Source organism: Polistes fuscatus, unplaced genomic scaffold, assembly GCF_010416935.1.
Source record: "Polistes fuscatus isolate 324 unplaced genomic scaffold, CU_Pfus_HIC Scaffold13, whole genome shotgun sequence".
NCBI lineage: Eukaryota > Metazoa > Arthropoda > Insecta > Hymenoptera > Vespidae > Polistes > Polistes fuscatus.
Window position 1 is genome coordinate 1162768 of NW_025113031.1, and position 18522 is coordinate 1181289.

At 30.2% G+C, this 18522-nt stretch overlaps 1 protein-coding gene across 2 annotated transcripts in view; it reads left to right on the top strand.

The window, feature by feature from the left end:
* Positions 1–4752: 4752 nt before the first annotated feature.
* LOC122513800 (beta-1-syntrophin) overlaps positions 4753–18522 on the top strand; it is a 413509-nt gene continuing 399739 nt past the window's right edge. Inside the window, exons 1-3 of one of the 2 annotated variants that reach the window (XM_043630273.1) lie at positions 4753–4956; positions 6062–6235; positions 13656–14265. In XM_043630273.1, coding sequence (XP_043486208.1) covers positions 6212–6235; positions 13656–14265 — 634 coding nt within the window. In that variant the 5' untranslated portion in view covers positions 4753–4956; positions 6062–6211. Of the gene's footprint in view, positions 6236–13655; positions 14266–18522 lie in introns of both variants that reach the window. The other variant, XM_043630272.1, reaches the window with a different exon arrangement.

Genomic DNA, 18522 nt, shown 5'->3' on the forward strand with positions numbered 1-18522 from the left:
CAGTTTATACTTTACCAATGATCGTGCATCAGGTAAATGTTTTTGTCTTAAATATTTCTGTAATAATTATTAAATTATAATAATCTCTGTTCTTAAGTAATGCACGTGTTGATATAAAATTATTTGCATATATATGCTGTTAGTTATAACAGTGGACTTGATACCAAACTTGAACAAATTCGTTTTTTATGATTTATTTTATATTTCAATTATATCTATTGTAAATTAAATTATAGAATTAAGTTTAATGATATTTTTTTTTATTTAATCTATTGTCATAATTATTAACATATTTTGTAATTTATGTTATTTTATTACGTACGAAGAACGTATTTAAAAGTTTTGAGTCTCAACACACAAGAAACGTTTATTTTTATTTTTATTTTAAATAAATGTGAAAGTTTGTCCGAAGAAAATTGTATCTTTGTTGGGATCAATATATAATAAACAATAAACGATAAACTTTTTATGAAATTAGCTTAATAAACAACGTTTTTAATTTTAGTTTTATCAATTATTCACATCAGATTTAGAATTGCGATTGACTGTCAGTGTGCTACAAAGAACGATGGCTCCATTATCTATTCTGTGTTGTTACAGTGTCACTTATTGCAAGTTTAATACAGTTAGTACATTTCTTCGCGTCTTCATCAATTTTATTAAAACAAAATTTTTTTTTTTTTTTATAGAGTGATAAAATTATTTTTTAGATGCAAAAAATTGTAATTTGCTTAAAATCTTACTACAACCGAATATCCGATAATATTGAAATGAAAACTATAGAAAAATATACAACAAAGAGCAAAATGTATGCATATTTTATCGTTGGTAAGAATAAATATTTCTAAACGAGCAATTAATTAGAAGATATTTTAAGTTATATATTTTTCTGTATGCAATTTTTTTCAGGTATCTTTAATATTTATATCTTTTTAATGATATCACCATCTATTTTAAATATTGTCTTCTATCTGTTTGGTAAATTGGACTACGATCAATTAACATTACCCTACTCTGTTAATCATGCATTAAGTGCATGGCTCTATTATTGTTTGCTCATCTATCAAATCATAGCAATTTATGTGTTAGCAATAGTAGCTTGTACGTGTTTTTCAGTATACCTCGTAGCGGTACAACATGCGTGTTGTCAATTTAGTATTATAATGTACGTACCTAATTTTATATATTTATTTCTTTTTTTGTAGGTGGGTTAAAAAGTTTTGAATCTAACGTAGAAAGAATATTTTTCTCAATGAGTTACTCACTTTTATTTTTCGAACTAGTCTACAAACTTTTAGAATAGAATAGGCTCAAGACTTTTCATCTCATCCTAGTATCTGCATATTTGAAAAATTATTCATTGCAGACTGAAGACAATTGAACCATTTGAAGACCATCGAAAGAAATTTTGTTATTACAAAACATCACGAGAAGAATTTGATTGGATTGTCGATATAATAAAACGTTTAAGAGAAGTGACAGAGTTAGTTTGGAATAATTTTTTGAGTGAACGCACTAATAATAAGCAACATATAACGTATATGAGATTTATAAATATAAATTTTTTAATGGTATTTTATAATAATTAATTTTTTTCCATATTTATTTAAGGTTTGTTAAATTGCTTAATGCATACGAGATAATTTATTGTATTTTAATTCTCTTTGCATTGGTTTTTATCGTTTTGGATTTCCTTTACGTAAGTAATATATTCGTAATAAATATTTGATGAATATACAATTGCAGAAAGAAAAATTTATTATACGTAAATCTCATATTTTTAAATCATACGTTCGTATAAATTTGGTTGCTGATCCTTCAACGAGTTTAATATTTTATTAGTATTTTATTAGTATTTTATTATGAATAATGAACGGTATTAATTTTTAGATGAGAAATTACATTTTCAATATATTATAATAGATTATATATATCTATAATTATAAACTTTTGTTTATTATTTGCACATACTATATAATATTGAAAAACTATTTCTATTTACATATATCATATCATTTTATAATTTTTTTTTCTAGATGTTTCAACTAAAGTGGAGTATGCGAAATATAAGCGAATTATTTGATTGTATTATCTACAGTATTGGCTCAATATTTATTACATATATTAACTTTTACGTTGGACAAATGCTTATTAATCATAGCAATGTCACATATAAAGAATTGTAAGATATGATAAATTAAATAGAATATCTGTTATTTCACTAAATTATTTTAATTGGGTTGCTCGAAAATTGTAATAATATATTAAACATATAAATGAGCATGAGCTTTTTAAGCATCCCAATACATCTACAATAGATCTTAAAGTAATGCAATAGTTAATATTATCAAAGCATATCGGAAAATCTATCTAAAAAATTAATTTCTTATTAAACAGGGTATTTTTTATAATTTGTGAGACATACTTCAGGGATGAACACAGGTCACAATATCAATGAAATTTTTTGAAAGTCTTATGTTCAAATAATCTGTAATAGCTTATTTTCATAGAAGGTGCTCGAATTAATCACCCCCTTTTTGTGTCTTTTCATTTCTGAAATGAGTCCCATATATTACAGAACACTCTGTATTAATAATTTTGTAAAACGAATTTGTTTAGGTGTCAAGTTCCGTACTACGCTCTTTCTATTAAAACTCAAAAGCTTCTGTTACTTGTAATTGCGAGAAGTGAAAAACCAAGCATACTGTCGATTGGTGGAATGTTTGTATCATCCCATCAAGTTTTTTCTAAAGTAAGAAACGTTTCATTATAATTAATTTATAAAATGTTTACCTGATCACGAAATTTTTGTTTTAGATGATGCAAAAAGCTTTTTCTTTTTCAATGGTGTATTATAACATTCAGTAATTTCAATGCGTAAAGATGAATAATTTATTATTATATATTACAGATTAAGTTATTTTATCAAAAGATAAGATCCACTTTTTAGTAAGATAGTAAGATAGAATTAAAGATAGAAATAAAGATTAAAATATGTATTATGAATTTTTTATTTATTTGTTATCTAACTTTAACTTAAACCTACTTTTTTGAGAATTAATTTCAATCATTCCTCTATGCTCGTTTACGTTCATTTATTTTGTTGTTTGTTTTAGGATAAGCGTAAGATATCGTTTATGTTAATCTGCTCAATATTGAATTTACAAACTATATATTCCTCTAGTATTAGAGCAACAATTCTGATATATCTGTACAGTAAAATTTTTTGTTCTTATCGTATATAATATTTGTATTTACATAGACGTAGCAACCTCCCTCGTATACTGTCGTTAATTGTAAGTGTTAGTTTAAGAACATTTGTCCTTGGTCCGTTTGAGAACCTCAATCATTAGGGTTAACGAGCAGACTCTACTCTAAACACCATGAGTCATGTTTCAAAACTTGTGTATGCTATCCCATTATCCATGGGTAATTCTAAGAAATGTGCTAAAGTTGCGACATCTAGAAGTAGTATGGTAAAGAAGGTAGCCACGGATGTTTTCAATATTTCTCCCATGAAAAATATGTACCGTACAGTGGCGCCCCTTGAAACCTGCCATGAAAGAGATGAAGCTCGTATCTGATGTTTCTGAAGAATTTTGTATTATACAATGTTGCTTTTCGAGTTCATAACTGGTTTATTACAAATCGGCTTATTGGGGTTCTTTGCAAACACACATCGCGAACATCTTCAATTCTTTTATTCAAAATGAAAAGTATGTTACTGTTTTTACCCTTTAAAACACTTCCTGTTCCTTTGAATTTATTCATTCATTGATGGATCCTTGTTCGTGTCGAGGGTTATTGGTTGTACACTGTTCTGAACTTTCCTTGCAGTTCTGTTACATATTTTAACACCACAGCCCACAAACACGCATAACTTTTTCCTGCTGAGACGTTATTTCTGTTCACGAGCGTCAACTAACACAACTACTCATCGAAAAACTCCAACGATGTTACGTTGCAGACAAACTTTAGTTACTTGCCGATGATATTTCCTATAAAAGAAGCAGTGCATCTAATTTACATAGTTTTCATTGTAGAAAGATACAAAATTTTATAAATTATTTGTAAACATTCTATATATAACATATAAATCTTCAGTAATTATTATATTTTAGAACAATAATTAACAGTATCTTGTCGCAAATCTGAATGCTAATTGTGTTTATCAATTCTATTTATTATTTTGCATGCACTTGATGTAAAACGAACGTTCCATTTAATATGCTTTTTAGATAAACAGAATATAAATATGAGTTCAACATCCTAATATACTAATATTTTTACTTTAACAGTAACTTTATTGTTAATTAACTTGCAAAAGGGATATATGCATCTAATATAAATTTGATACGTTACATTTATTTCCTTACTTTTTATTCATATTTTGTGCATATCTGTCGTTAAAGTCGCAACGTTTCGAGTTAATAATGATGATCAACTTTAATTATATAGAAAAAGAAAAACTATGCTCTAAATTCTATTTATTTTTATATTAGTATAATCATTCTTCCTTTTGCTTTAATTAAAAAAAAAAAAAGTCGACGGTCAAAAAGAAAAGTAGATTCTACCCCTCGGTAAGGGTAGAACCTTACCATTAGATGGAAATAATACTCGAGAGGTGTCGCTACAATTCGTCGAACCAGAGAGCAGGACTACTCCCACCACCAATCAGCGTCGTGTATGGTGGGGAACCGGAAGCACGGGATTAGGACGAGTCGACGAGAGAGTCAGTACGACTCGTGACGTCCTCGACGTCATTCGGTTTTACTTTTTTCTTAAATTCTGTATTACGTATTATACACACATATATCTATACATATACATATAAATAATATATATCATCTACATATTAAACATATATATATATATATACGTATATATATATTGCATATCGTGTTTAACATACGAGTCACACACAGATATTTAAATACGTTAACCCAAATACAAAAGGTGTTTCTATCTTTCTCTTTCTTACATGGACAACAGCGTTTCATATTCTCTCGTGTAAAAATTGTTCTCTTTCTCTTATTATTCTTCTCATTGTATCTATCTTTCTCTTTTTCACTCTATTTCTATCCTTCTCTTTTTCTTTCTATCTTACTCTCGCACCAGGTGTCCTTACCAAACACGACACACAACTACACGATTACGACATCACTTAGGTTGTGTGTGTATATCGCGTGGCGCGCGTTTCCCATGCGTCAAACGCGTTTAATGGCTTACGTCTGATTCGTGTCGGGAAGAGGATTACGTAGAAAAAGAAAGAAGATTTCTATAAGAAAATATTAAAGTTCGGGGGGGAAGGAAGTTTTGGCGCGTCGTGCGAATTTTCACTTCCAATTTTGTTTTCGTTTGCCATCGTCATCATCATCATCATCGTCATCATCATCATCGTATCTTACATAAAATAGTACGTTTAGAGTACTTGCGTTTAGTTCAAATAGTGGAACCCTATCGAATCTTCGTCAATCTTCGAGTGGATTCGTCGATTAGTCCGGCTCGTTTTTTTTTTTATTATCATATCATCGATACGCATAAAAAGAAAATAAAGTTTCCCTTCGATATCAGCATACGATACTGATAATAAGAAAGGAACACCCTAGAAGAAGAAAAAGAAGAAGATTTGTGAGTGTCCTTGTTATTTTGGGGTTTTATAATAAATAGTGAGTGATTTTATTGGAAAAGGAAAGAAAAAAAAAAAAAATAAATATCCAAAGTTTCGTCGATCAAAAAATGTCGACGCCTTTAAAAGCCGAACCTACCGGCGGTTGTTATGTCATCGAAAATTGGAGGCAAGATCATCGTGGAACCTGCTAAAAGGAAAAAGAGGAAGAAGAGGAAGAGGAAATTTAAACTACAACAATAACTCATTATTTCTTTCTCCTTATTTTTTTTCTTCCTTCATCTCTCTCTCTCTCTCTCTCTTTTTATCTATTTATCTTTCTATCTATCTATTTATACATTTATCTCTATCCCTCTCTCTCTCTCTCTCTCTCTTTTTATTTATCTCTGTCCATATTTATCCATCCATCTATTCATCTATCCATCTATTTAGCTATATCTACTTCTCAAAGTATTTTTCAAAGTGCTTACATTTTGCTCGATAAATTTGAAACTTGTGTCGCCCGAAGGAAAACGTGAATCCCTTTTGAACAAAACGAAAAGCATCACACGAATACATCATTCTCGTCAATCCGGAAGTCATATGCCCATACACGCGCGAAAAACGGTAAATTTATACATTATTATTATTATTATTATTATCATTATTATTATTAATATTAATATTAATATCAGTGCTTTTTTGTGGTGTAACGAATTGGAACGACTTCTCAGCACTTTTTCCTACGATATTTTTAATGTTTCAAAAGGGAATAAGAATTTTTGCGAATCACTAGAAACTTTTATTTTATTTTATATTATGGTTTTAGAATTTTATTTTATATTTGATCTTCTAATGTATATTTTTATTTGTTTGTTTAACTATAAATTTGATCATGTATAAAATAAAAGTAAAATTAAGTTAAATAATGTTCAATTTTTTATTAGCTTCATGATATAGGAAAATGTCAAGAATAATATGCCGTAATTTGTTTGAATAAATAGCTTGACGAAAATTGATTTCCGTCATTGTTGTTTTTTCTTTTTACAAAAAAAGCACTGGTTATTATTATTATTATTATTTTCTCTTTTTAGGTGCTACGTTAATAATTATTTAGTATAAATTTGAACTATGTATTGTTTATGGATTGTTCAAAAAGTAATTTTGTTTTTGGTACAGAGATTAGGTTAGTCGCGTTTACTCTGATATCAAACCTTACTTCTAACTTTAAAATCATTTGATATTCTTGCAGCGAACATTTTAGACGTGATTTAGAGCCTTCTTGTGTTTCAATTTGTCGAGTAATTATTTTTACCGCCTCATCTATATGTTAGGGTCAAAATTAGTTTTCGAAATTTAGTTTTGGTAATTTCGTTTTGAGAGATGCACTACGTTTAAATCGTCCAGTTGAAGGGGATGAGGCAAAATAAAAGCTCTACTGCATGCTAATTGTTGAATAACAATTCGACAAACTGAGAAGTTGAATTTATTAATTTTGACAATTCAGGATCATTTGAAAAGCTTTGGGTTTTAAATAAAAAAACATTGTCTTTTAATTATCATTTAAAAAACGAAATTACTTTTTGGACAATCGAATAAAACACGCATTATCTGCTCGTAGGTTGATATCGTTACGGAAATTCAAAGAAATTGGATATTTATGAGAACTAATGATTAGCCTTTAGGGTTACCGGGGGTAGATTTTGTTGTCAAATCAATGCCTTACATTTTGTATTATTTTCCATTTAAAAAAATCACCCTTATGTTAAATAACAACCTAATCATATTCTTTACATTCTAGCAATTACTTTGTCAATATTTTTTTTTCTAATTATTTAGTTCATACACTATAGAAGTGCATTATTCATATAAGAAACTGCTGACTTGAGATCTTTTAAACAAGCATTGAATTTATTAATATTTTATTTTTTTTTGAATTTATTAATATTTGACATAACAATGGATCGTTTCAAAATTAATTTCATTTTCTTTTTTCGAAAATCGATAAGAGATTTCAAACGTTTTTATCGGTAGTTTGGAAAATATTTAATCTCGTTCAAAGTCCTTAATATTTTTCCAAACGAATCGAATAAACTTAACGAAACTGATATCCAAATTTTTAAAGAGATTTTAATCGAGTCTTGCGTGTCTTTTCACATTATTGTTATTATTATTATTATTATTATTATTATATTCTTCTTTCGTTGATAGTAATTCGAAATTGTCATTTTTCTCTATGAAAAATGAAGAAGAAGAAGAAGGAAATAAAACAAGAGAAAAAATATTTGTATAATGTTGACGTTGTTTGTTTCAAATCTCGAAGTATATATATTACCTACGGTACTGTTGTTGGGATTGTTAAAATTCATCTCTCTTTTCAAATACTCAAAGTATTTTTTTATTCCTCCTTTGCAGAAGCATATGAAGAAAAATAAATAAATGAAAAAAAATTGTCGGATTTTTCAAAGCAGCTCTATCTTTTTCTAATTTTTTCTATTTTCTTTCTCTCTCTCTCTCTCGCTCTCTCTCCCCCTCTCTCTCTCTCTTATTTGTCGTTCTCTCTGTACGATCGGACGCACGAACGACGCGATTGATTTTATTGGGACGCCATGTTTCACGATTTGTCGTTTTATCGGTGCCATAAATTTCTCCAACGGGATCCGTGTTTATCTTATTTTATTGATATTTCTGTTGTTTTTGTTGTCTTTGCAATTTTTTCTTTCTCCGCTTTTCTTCTTTATTTTTTATTATTATTATCATTATCATTATTATTATTATTCTTATTATTATTATTATTGTATTTTTTTTTCGTTTCGTTTCGTTTCGTTTCGTTTCATCGTAGAACAACGTGTATCGATGCATATTTTTTGTTTGTTTGTTGACCCTATTTTTATCCTTGTTTTTATATTTCTCCCTTTCTCTAACCTATCTCTTTTTCTCTCTTTGAGGGATGGAAAGAGAGTATCATGGTGTGCCCGAGTTTTGCAAAGCACAGTAGAGAGAGAGAGAGAGAGAGAAAGAGACGATGGTAAAACTAGAGAGCGTTAACAAACTCCTGTCATCTCGCCCGAAGTCAAATCGGAACAAACGCGACGCGTTCGTCCGTAGCCAATTTCCCCCCCCCCCTCCCCACCTGCCCCCTCCCCACCTGCCCCCTTTCTTTTGTATTTTACTTTTTTTCTAGCGAATCAGCGACAGAAAAATAGATAGATAGAGATAAAGGTAAAGGTAGAGTGAGAGAGAGAGAAAGAGAGAGAGTGTGTGTTATGTTATTGGAGGTATAGTGTTTCTCTCATATATACAGCGACAAATCCTATTGGTCACCCGAGGTTACATTACACCCCCATCTATCTGCCCCTTTCATCGTTTCAGATACACTAACAACACAAACTCGATATTCCTAATTATTTCTGCTACATACGTATCATTCGTTAATATTTTTCCTTTTTATCCGTTTTGTTTGTTTGTTTTTTTTTTCTTGTTTTTTTTTTTTTTTTTTTTTTTTTCGTTTATATTGTCGTCGTTACGAAAATCTAGACGCGCGAGTATTTTACACGATTTTACGATGGTAACATCTTCTCGTTTGTTTCTTTTTTTCTTCAATCGACAATATTTTTTTGTTGGGATACTTTTTTAAATTGTTGCTACCGAGCTGCTGCTGCTGCTGCTGCTGGTGCGTTGGTTTCAAAAGCTTTTCAAAGGGTTTTCGAACTTTTTTTTTCTTTTCTTTTTTAAAGTTTAAACGTTTGCAATGGTCAAATGTAATAATGATTCAAGTAAGAAGTAGGTATTCGATATTACGTTTTAAGCGTTTGTAAAGTACGCTACACGAAATTTTGAGATATTCGTACGAAATCTGAACGATTTATATTTCGCGTTAATCCTTCTCATAGTACATTTAATTTGATTAATTGATTAAGTTTAATTTTTGATATTTTTATTTTACGTAAGAATTTAATTAAAAATGTAAAAAAAAAAAAACAATTTAAATAAAACGTTGTTAGCTTATGTTCACATGTTTTATATTAATGATTAAAAAAAAGAGAGAAAAATAAATAAATAAAAAAAGGATGTGATAAGGTCATACAATAAGGTATAGGGGTTTGTTAAAACTTGGCGTGATACTTTTCTCTGCTAAAAGTCAATCTTATTAGTATATTTTAATTGGAATGATTTTTTTATAAATCCTCGTACTCGAGGTCTCTTTTTAAATCAGTCTGTGAAAGTGAATAGCTTTCGGTAGGATAGAATAGAATACGTATTCGGTTACTCGCGCGTAATGTATCTATGTATGTACTATTATGTAGTAATCAGGTTAAAATGCAGAGTAGTTCTATTTCCGAGCTACTTCGGAGTTTCGGTTCGTAACGAAAGGACGAGGATCGTATTAACGATCCATAGATCAGCATACGATACCTTGAGATAGCGATACCTTCTCGATCCGGTCACGATTGCCCTTAACGTGCCATTGGCACGTGACCTATCGATAATTTTCTCTCTCTTTTTCTCTTTCTCTCTTCCTCTTTCCCACTTTTTCTTTGTTTCTTGCTCTTTCCGTTAATGGATGCATTTTGCAGTGAAACTTTTGAAAAGAAATTATAAGATATATATATATATATTTTTTTTTTCTACAATATTTAAAAAATTTATTTATCATTTTGTTTTGCAACACATGCAAATGGCAAGTAGTATGATTTATGATTGCTAATGTCATGCGCAAAATACCCTAGACTCATTTGTTATTCGCATTTCACAATTGGAGAACTTCGGCTATAAGCCGATCAACGAGTTACACATATATAAGTATGTCTATGTATAGATTCAACTGATGCATAAACTAAACTCTCGACGTGTAACATGCTTCCAAAATACAATCGTACTTGTAGAACATATTATGGAAACGTAGAATAGTATTAGCTTTGAACTATGGGATAAAAGATTCGTATCTGAAAGCTTAGCTCCTTTTTGCTTTAATAAATGTTAATTTGAATTCTTTACGATTGAAGAGTTTTTATTAAATAACTTATCGATTAATTTACTTAACACGCTCACACGTGCACGTTTTGATTGGCGTACTTTTTGTAATAACATAATTAAAATTTGTTATTTATTTTTGTTTTCATTTATTGTCTTCATTTCGAATGTTGTTGTTTTTTTTTTCAATTTTTATTATTGTTTGAGGATAAATCATGATTTTTTAATTTCTAATTAGTCATTTTACTTTTCATACTAATACTTCATTGTACGAAACAGAATGAACGTAAATTAAGTTAAATTTGGATGACGACAAAATAAAAATGCATATGTAATTCTCGTTAAATTTATCGGTAATATCTTTTTCTACTATTATTGTAATTACAACCACCATTACTGCTACTACTACTACTACTATTACTACTATTACTACTATTACTATTACGTATCTACGAATTTTCTCGCGAGTTTCATATATAATGTCAGTGCATAGCGCGTTCTAGCGCCGATTCATTTTTACCCAATTTCACGCACCGCTTCTCGTACCCCAGTAAGCAGGATTGTGGCTAGGGGGTTGGGGTGAGGGGAATAACTGCAGAGAAAGAGAGAGTACGAGGAGGGAGCTATCACCCTTTTCACGTGCACTACCACCCCTTTATCTCTCTATCTCTCTCAATTCAACTGCTTTTCAAAATTCACATTTTCACTCTTAATTTTCAACCTGCGACCATTTCAAAGCTTCGGTTTATATCTCTATGGTTAGTTCTTCTTTTTTTCCTTTTTTTTTTTTTTTAAATTGTCATTTTTAATCTTTCGAATCAAAACTTTCGCAATATCGATCTATAAAACAAATTCGTTTATTTCTAATCTTGTCCATTCATGAATAAATTCGATCGATAAAACAGATTTCTAGTAATGTAATCGTCACAATTTTTGAATTTCTATTTCGATAAAATCGAACAACTCGGTGATAAAGTTTTTTAATAACAATATTAAGTGAAGATATATATATATATATCAAATAATTAATAATTGTATCTAAAGATTGAAAATTTGGTTGTATAGAATTTGTCTGTAACGAAATAAAAAAAAAAAAAAGAAAAATCGATCGTAAGGTATAGAAATGGAAAATATAATTTATAAATAATACAGAGTTGTAATTTAACGAAAAAAATGGGAAATGGTAAGCGTGTAAAGTGTTCTCATTTTTGTCTTCTTCGAATGATGCTTTTTTTTCTTTTTATATTTGTTCAGGGGTGGTATTATTTTATCTTTAAAAGGTTTCTTTAATGACATGGGAGTGATAAAAAAATTAGTCTTCCAACATAATCGGCAGAGTGATCTGACTCGTTCGCCTGGTCGCTTCTTTTTTTTTTTTTTTTTATCTTTCTCTACCTATTATTTCCGTTAATCCATTTTCCCTAGGGCGGTAATATCATTATCGTGGACGCCAGTGGAAATGCTTTGTAAAACTGTACGCCGAAGGGACGACAATCGTGTGAAAATTAACTGCCACCCTGTTTACGGCTGACCCAACCTTTGCATCAATTAAACAAAATTCCTTTCCGTTCCGGAATCATTCTAACATTCGTACGTCCACACACTTTTGTTTCTTTTCTTTTTCTTCTTTTTATACGCGAAAAAAAAGTGTTATTAATTATTTTCATTATTTTATTTTATGATAAATTATTATTATTACCGTTATTGTTCTACGCATTCGTATACATTTTTAACATCTTAACGATGAGTAGAATTTAAGTGCCATTTTTATCGTTTTTTTTTTTCTTTTTTTATTCAATTTCTTCTTTCTTTTTTTCTTTTTTTATCACAATTAACGAACCATGAAGGAAATCTTTAAATAATCGAGACAACCACGTAACCACTAGCGAACTTGGCGTTCGTTCGTTCATTCGTTCGTTCGTTCGTTCGTTCGTTCGTATTGCTATTTTCCCGTCTCGAATTACATAAATAATCCGAAGTGAGCAACCGCAGAAATTGATTAATGCAGCGGCCAGTGTTGGAAAATGAATCGCGACGCGTCCATTCGAGACCGATGATTCCAAACGAGATTTTCGAAAAACCACGACCCCGTAACGATATACATATACATACATATATATACATACATTTTCTATATATATATATATGTACGTATTATATAATACATATATACGTCAGCGTTAAATAGTATAATTCAGTTAAATCATAAAATAACTAAGTTTTACGAGAAATAATTAAACACTCTTAACGAATTAACGTAACGTAAACATATAAAATATATATATTAGGTTGATAAAGTAAAGTTTCTCTTCGTATTTTAAATATACATGCATTTAAAAATATACATTAGTATTAATTGTATAAATAAAAAAATAAGTAGAGTAAAATATTATTAATTAAAAAAAATAATTTACCAATTTTATATTGAGTCAGGGAATAGGTATTTTTTTTTGTCGTATTTTACTGACGATGTTACGATCGCATAATTATGGTAATATTAATCGGTATTTGACAATATTTCACGTGTGTTTAATAGCTGACAAATCATAGAGATTAATTAAAAATATACAGTAATCGTAGTAATTGATTCAGTCAAAAATTTGAAGATTTAACTTGGCGCGAGAAAAAAAGAATGAGAGAGAGAGAGACAGGTAGATAAAAATTGGGATAGGTCAAAAGGTCAGGTGAATGAGGAACGAATAAAATAGATAGATAGGTCGCGTTTAAATATGGTATCCATGTGAGTCTGTGATGTAAATTGCGCCATTTTGAAGAACAATATTCAATGAATTAATTATCTATACATTTTTGCATTGCAAATGTTCTCATTGCTGTGGTTGCGAATGTTAACTAAAAGAAACATTTTTTCTTTTTCAATTACTTAATTACTTTTCTTTCAATAACAGTAGAAGTTTTCTATCCATGGGTTCCTGTTATTACTAGTCTTACGGTAACATATCACTTACTGGTCTATATTTAATGATTATTATTTGATAGAATTAAAATCTTTCTTTGTTGTTGTTGTTGTTGTCGTTGTTTTTGTACTAAGAAAATGAAATAATTTCTTTTCAAGCGCGGAGCCTTCGAGGAAATCGAAATGGTCGAGTTGAGTGGTAGTGGACAAGTTAGTTCGGCGGCCATGGGTGTTACGGGACTCGGTTCGGTGGTTTCCGCAGCGGCCTCATCTTCCTCATCGTCAACAACTACGACAACCACCGGTGGTGGTTCGTCGTCGACTTCCGGTCGTGCTGGTGTACTCGAGACACAGGTGCGTGGTCAATGGTATCGCGTATTCGTCTCACTCGAAGACGATTACTTGAGTATCTCGCTCGACGAGAGTTGCGACACTGTTAACACCGTTCTCAACAATGGTAACATCAATAACAACAACGTCGACAGTTTAAACGATCCCGACGTTCCGGATTCCGTCGCGAATCAAAAGCGTATCGTACGCGTCGTTAAAAGTGATAACAACGGACTCGGGATTTCAATAAAAGGCGGTAAAGAAAATAAAATGCCCATTCTGATATCGAAGATATTTAAAGGCATGGCTGCCGATGCAACCGAGCAATTATACGTGGGCGATGCCATACTTGCTGTTAACGGCGAAGATTTACGCGAAGCTACCCACGACGAAGCTGTTAAGGCACTCAAAAGGGCTGGAAAGGTCGTCGAACTCGAAGGTCAGTCTGATCTTTTATTGCTCTCTTTTTCTTTTTTTTTATTTTTAATTTTTATTAAACTTTTATCAGGTTACCCTGAAATATTCTTGACGATTTATTAATATATACTTCAATGTACACAGATAATCCTACTGTAACACGATAGAAAATGTCGTCAACCGTGAAACCGTGTTATTTTTACGAATAATTATTACGAATAAATAAAATTTCATTTGATTTGTATTCTTTCAAATCTAAACATTACTTTTCCTTCGAATGTAAAATATTACAATTAAAAGAAAAGCGCGTACTTCTCAATTTTAGACGACGTTAATTCAACGCAAATGTTAATTATTATTACACAATACACTACTACTCGCGTACTTTAAATTAGTCACGTATTTTATTTGTTTATTTATTTATTTTTTTTCCACGAATATATAAAAAGGTATGAAATATTATTAAAATAAGTTTCTTTCCGATATAGTCGAAAGGCGGAAAATAAAATATTATCGTATCGTACTTGTCTATGAGAAAAAAGAAATAAAAAATAGAAGAAGGGAAAAAGCTTTCGAAGTAAGCTCCGTTCTCTTCTCCGTGTATAATATTTTACTTTGACGAGGGTATTTTTTTGTTCTTTTCTTTTTTTTCTATTGAATATATTTCTTTTTTTTTTGTATTCAATCGTTTGCGTTTTCTCTTTGCTACGCGTGCGTTTCTCGTTTCTTTCTTTAAATATCGAGTTGCACACAACTCGCGTCATTAAACGAGCTACCCTATACGAATTTTAGCGTATTTTTCTTTTTCCTTTTTTTTTTTCTTTCCTTTTTCTTTTCCTTCTCAACAACCAACGAATCTAACGGGGGTTCTTTACGAAAAGAAGAGAAAAGAAGGCGAGTGGAAGGCTGATGAGTACCGGGAACAGAGCTTTTAGACGGATTAATGCACCGGAGCGACTCACTTGTCACCCCCAAACGTCCAAGAAGAGGGTGGTGGGAGGGTTGTTGAAAAGGGGAAAGAGTTAAAAGAGAAAGGATAGGTAGGGGGCGTATAGTATAATATAAAAAGTATAAGAATGAGTTAAAGAGAAACGGGATGGGGGTGGGGGAGGAGGGTAGAAATGGAAATAGAAAAAGAAGCAAATGGAGAAGAGAGAGAGAGAGAGAGAGAGATAGAAAATAGGAGGTCGAAATAAAAAGAGAGAACAATGAATGATAATGAGAAAGATGGAATATGTGTTAAAGTGAGAAAGAGAATGAATCGGTAAGAGATAAAATGGGATCAAGAGAGACGGAGAAAATGAAAGTGAATGAATTAAAGAGACAGAGAGAGAGATAAAGGAAGAAGAATAAATCGATGAATAAGCGAGTAAGAGAAAAATATGGTTGCGCGAAAAGAAAGCTTCAAAAATATGAATGAATGAAATCGAAATAAGGTAAAATAAAATGAAATTCAATCAAATGGAAAAAAATATAAATAATCACATGTGTAAGAGAAAATTCAAAGAGAATCAAATAGAATCGAAGAAATAAATAATAATAATCGAATTAGGGTATTATTGCAAAATAAAATTGCAAAAAAATAATGCAAAAGAAAGAAAGAAAGAAAGAAATAATAAAATAGGAGGGTAATATGAATGAATGAATAAATGAAAGAGAAGGACAAAATCGATGATAGCTTAGGGGATAGGAGGAGCATTGAATGAATGAAGGGAAGAGGGTGAACATTTTTACAATTTTTTTTTGTTTCTCTCTCCCTCCCTCTCTCTCTCTCTCTCTCGCTCTCTTTATTTTTTATTTCTATCTTTTCTTTTTTTTTTCTTTCTTTCTACGTAGCAGGGTCTCCGGTTCCGTTTATCTTCCGCTCCGGAAGTTCAGGACTTTGGCGCGGACTCGACTCGACTCGACTCGACTCGACTCGCGAGATTATCAAACGCGAGACAGCGAAAAAGAGCTGTCGGGTGAAAGGTTGGAGAAAAACACGCACGTATGTTTCCGAGCGTTAAATGGCGCTCTCCTCTCTCTCTCTTTCTATCTCTCTTTCACTCCATCTGTCTTTCTCTCTCTCTCTCTCTCTCTCTTTCTTTCCCTGTTTTTCTTTTAGTTTCTTTCGTTCACCTACATTCGCCGTGCCATTATTTTTAGTCTCTCTTTCTATTTCTATTTCTTGCTCTCTTACTCTCTTTCTCTTTCACTCTATCTTTCTCTCTCTCTCTCTCTTATTTTTTTACATTTTTCTTTCTTTTCATTGAGTCACTGCCATTCTTCTTCCTTCCATTTTATTTCGCTTTAACGCGAAATCTTCTCTCCTTCTATCTCTCTCTCTCTCTCTCTCTTTTCTTTTTTTTTTCTCTTTATTTCACTCTGTCTTGCTTTCTTTCTTTTTTTTCCTCGTTCTCGTTGCTTCAAACGACTTTGATATACTTCGGTTGTACTACCTCCTGGTACTTCTCCTAAATATTTTTCAGGGTATTCACTCTTGTATTATATGAGCTTAGGTGTTCTTCTCACACATTTGACCTTCTTTTTTTTTTCAATCTACGAATATTTTCTATTTTGTCCATTATCCGGTGTCAAATCATGTATTAATCTATTTTTTTATATTTTTTTCTTGTCTTTTTTTCCCTACTCCGTTTTTAACAATATCTAAATTTATTTCCTAATTATGTTATAGTATAAAATATTTTCAATTTTGTTCTTGTTCCATTTCTTCGACTTACAATTACTCATTATTTATCGGCAGATGTTTATTTATTATTTATGCGTGCAATATTTTGTAATATTTATTAATTTTTATATCCTTTCAAAAATATATTTTTTCTTTTGTATACAGGTATTATATTTTTTTTTATTTTTTTTTATTTATAGATGCAGAAATTAATTTTCACAGAATGTAAAGTAAGTTTTTCTAAAATTTCCTAAACGTGTTTATCCTTTTTATTTATTACATAAAATTTTAATAACCAATAGACATATAACGATTAAATGCATAAATAAGAATAAATGAATATTATAAGAACGAAGGAAATACTTCTTTGGTAACGACACAAGTTAGCCTAAGTGCTTTAAATGATTGATGTGAATGAGCAGCAGAGTACGAGAGAGAAAAGAAACAAAACGGAGACAAACAAAAAAAATAATAAAAATCATCGTATTATCAAACATTTATGCATCATATCTGATACTTATGTTAATCGTGTGACGATTAAAGAAAAAATAAATTACAAAATCATCACATTAAAAATAAATCTATGCGTAGTATCTAACGCGCGTGTGATTATTACGAAAGAAAGATTTAAATTGAAAAATAATTAAACAAACATTTTTAAAATACGCGAGCTATCGAGACGATTGATGGTAAAAAAAAAAAGAAAAAAAGAAAAAAAGAATAAAATAAGAATTAAAATCATCGTAACAATTATAGTGATATGAATTCACAATTAACAATCATAATTTGATTACATCTCTCTCATGTCTCCATAAACTTCTCTCTTTCTGTGATTATTACGAAAGAGAGATTTAAATTTAAAAATAATTAAGCAAACATTTAAAATACGCGAGTTATCGATACGACTGACGGTAAAAAAAAAAAGAAAAAAAGAAAAAAAGAATAAAATAAAGTATAAATTAAAAATCATTCGCAACAACTATTAGTAATCTATGAATCCAACATTTTAACAATCATAATTTGATTACATCTCTCTCATTCTCCATAAACTTCTCTCTTTCTCTTTTTCAATCCCTCCAATTTTTGTATCTTTCTTCTTTCTCTTATTCTCTCGTTCTATCCTTCTCTCTCACTCTCCGTCTAATTTTCCTTCTCTCTCACTCTACAATATTCCTTTCTCTTTCTTTCTCATTAATTAAACAAACATTTAAAATACACGAGTTATCGTACGAACTGTCGGTAAAAAAAAGAAAAAAAGAAAAAAGAATAAAATAAAGTAAAAATTAAAAATCATTCGCAACAACTATTAGTAATATATGAATCCAACATTTTAACAATCATAATTTGATTACATCTCTCTCATTCTCCATAAACTTCTTTCTTTCTGTGATTATTACGAAAGAAAGATTTAAATTTAAAAATAATTAAACAAACATTTAAAATACGCGAGTTATCGATACGACTGACGGTAAAAAAAAAAGAAAAAAAGAATAAAATAAAGTATAAATTAAAAAGTCATTCGCACCAATTATTAGTAATATATGAATCCAAAATTTTAACAATCATAATTTGATTACATCTCTCTCATTCTCCATAAACTTCTCTCTTTCT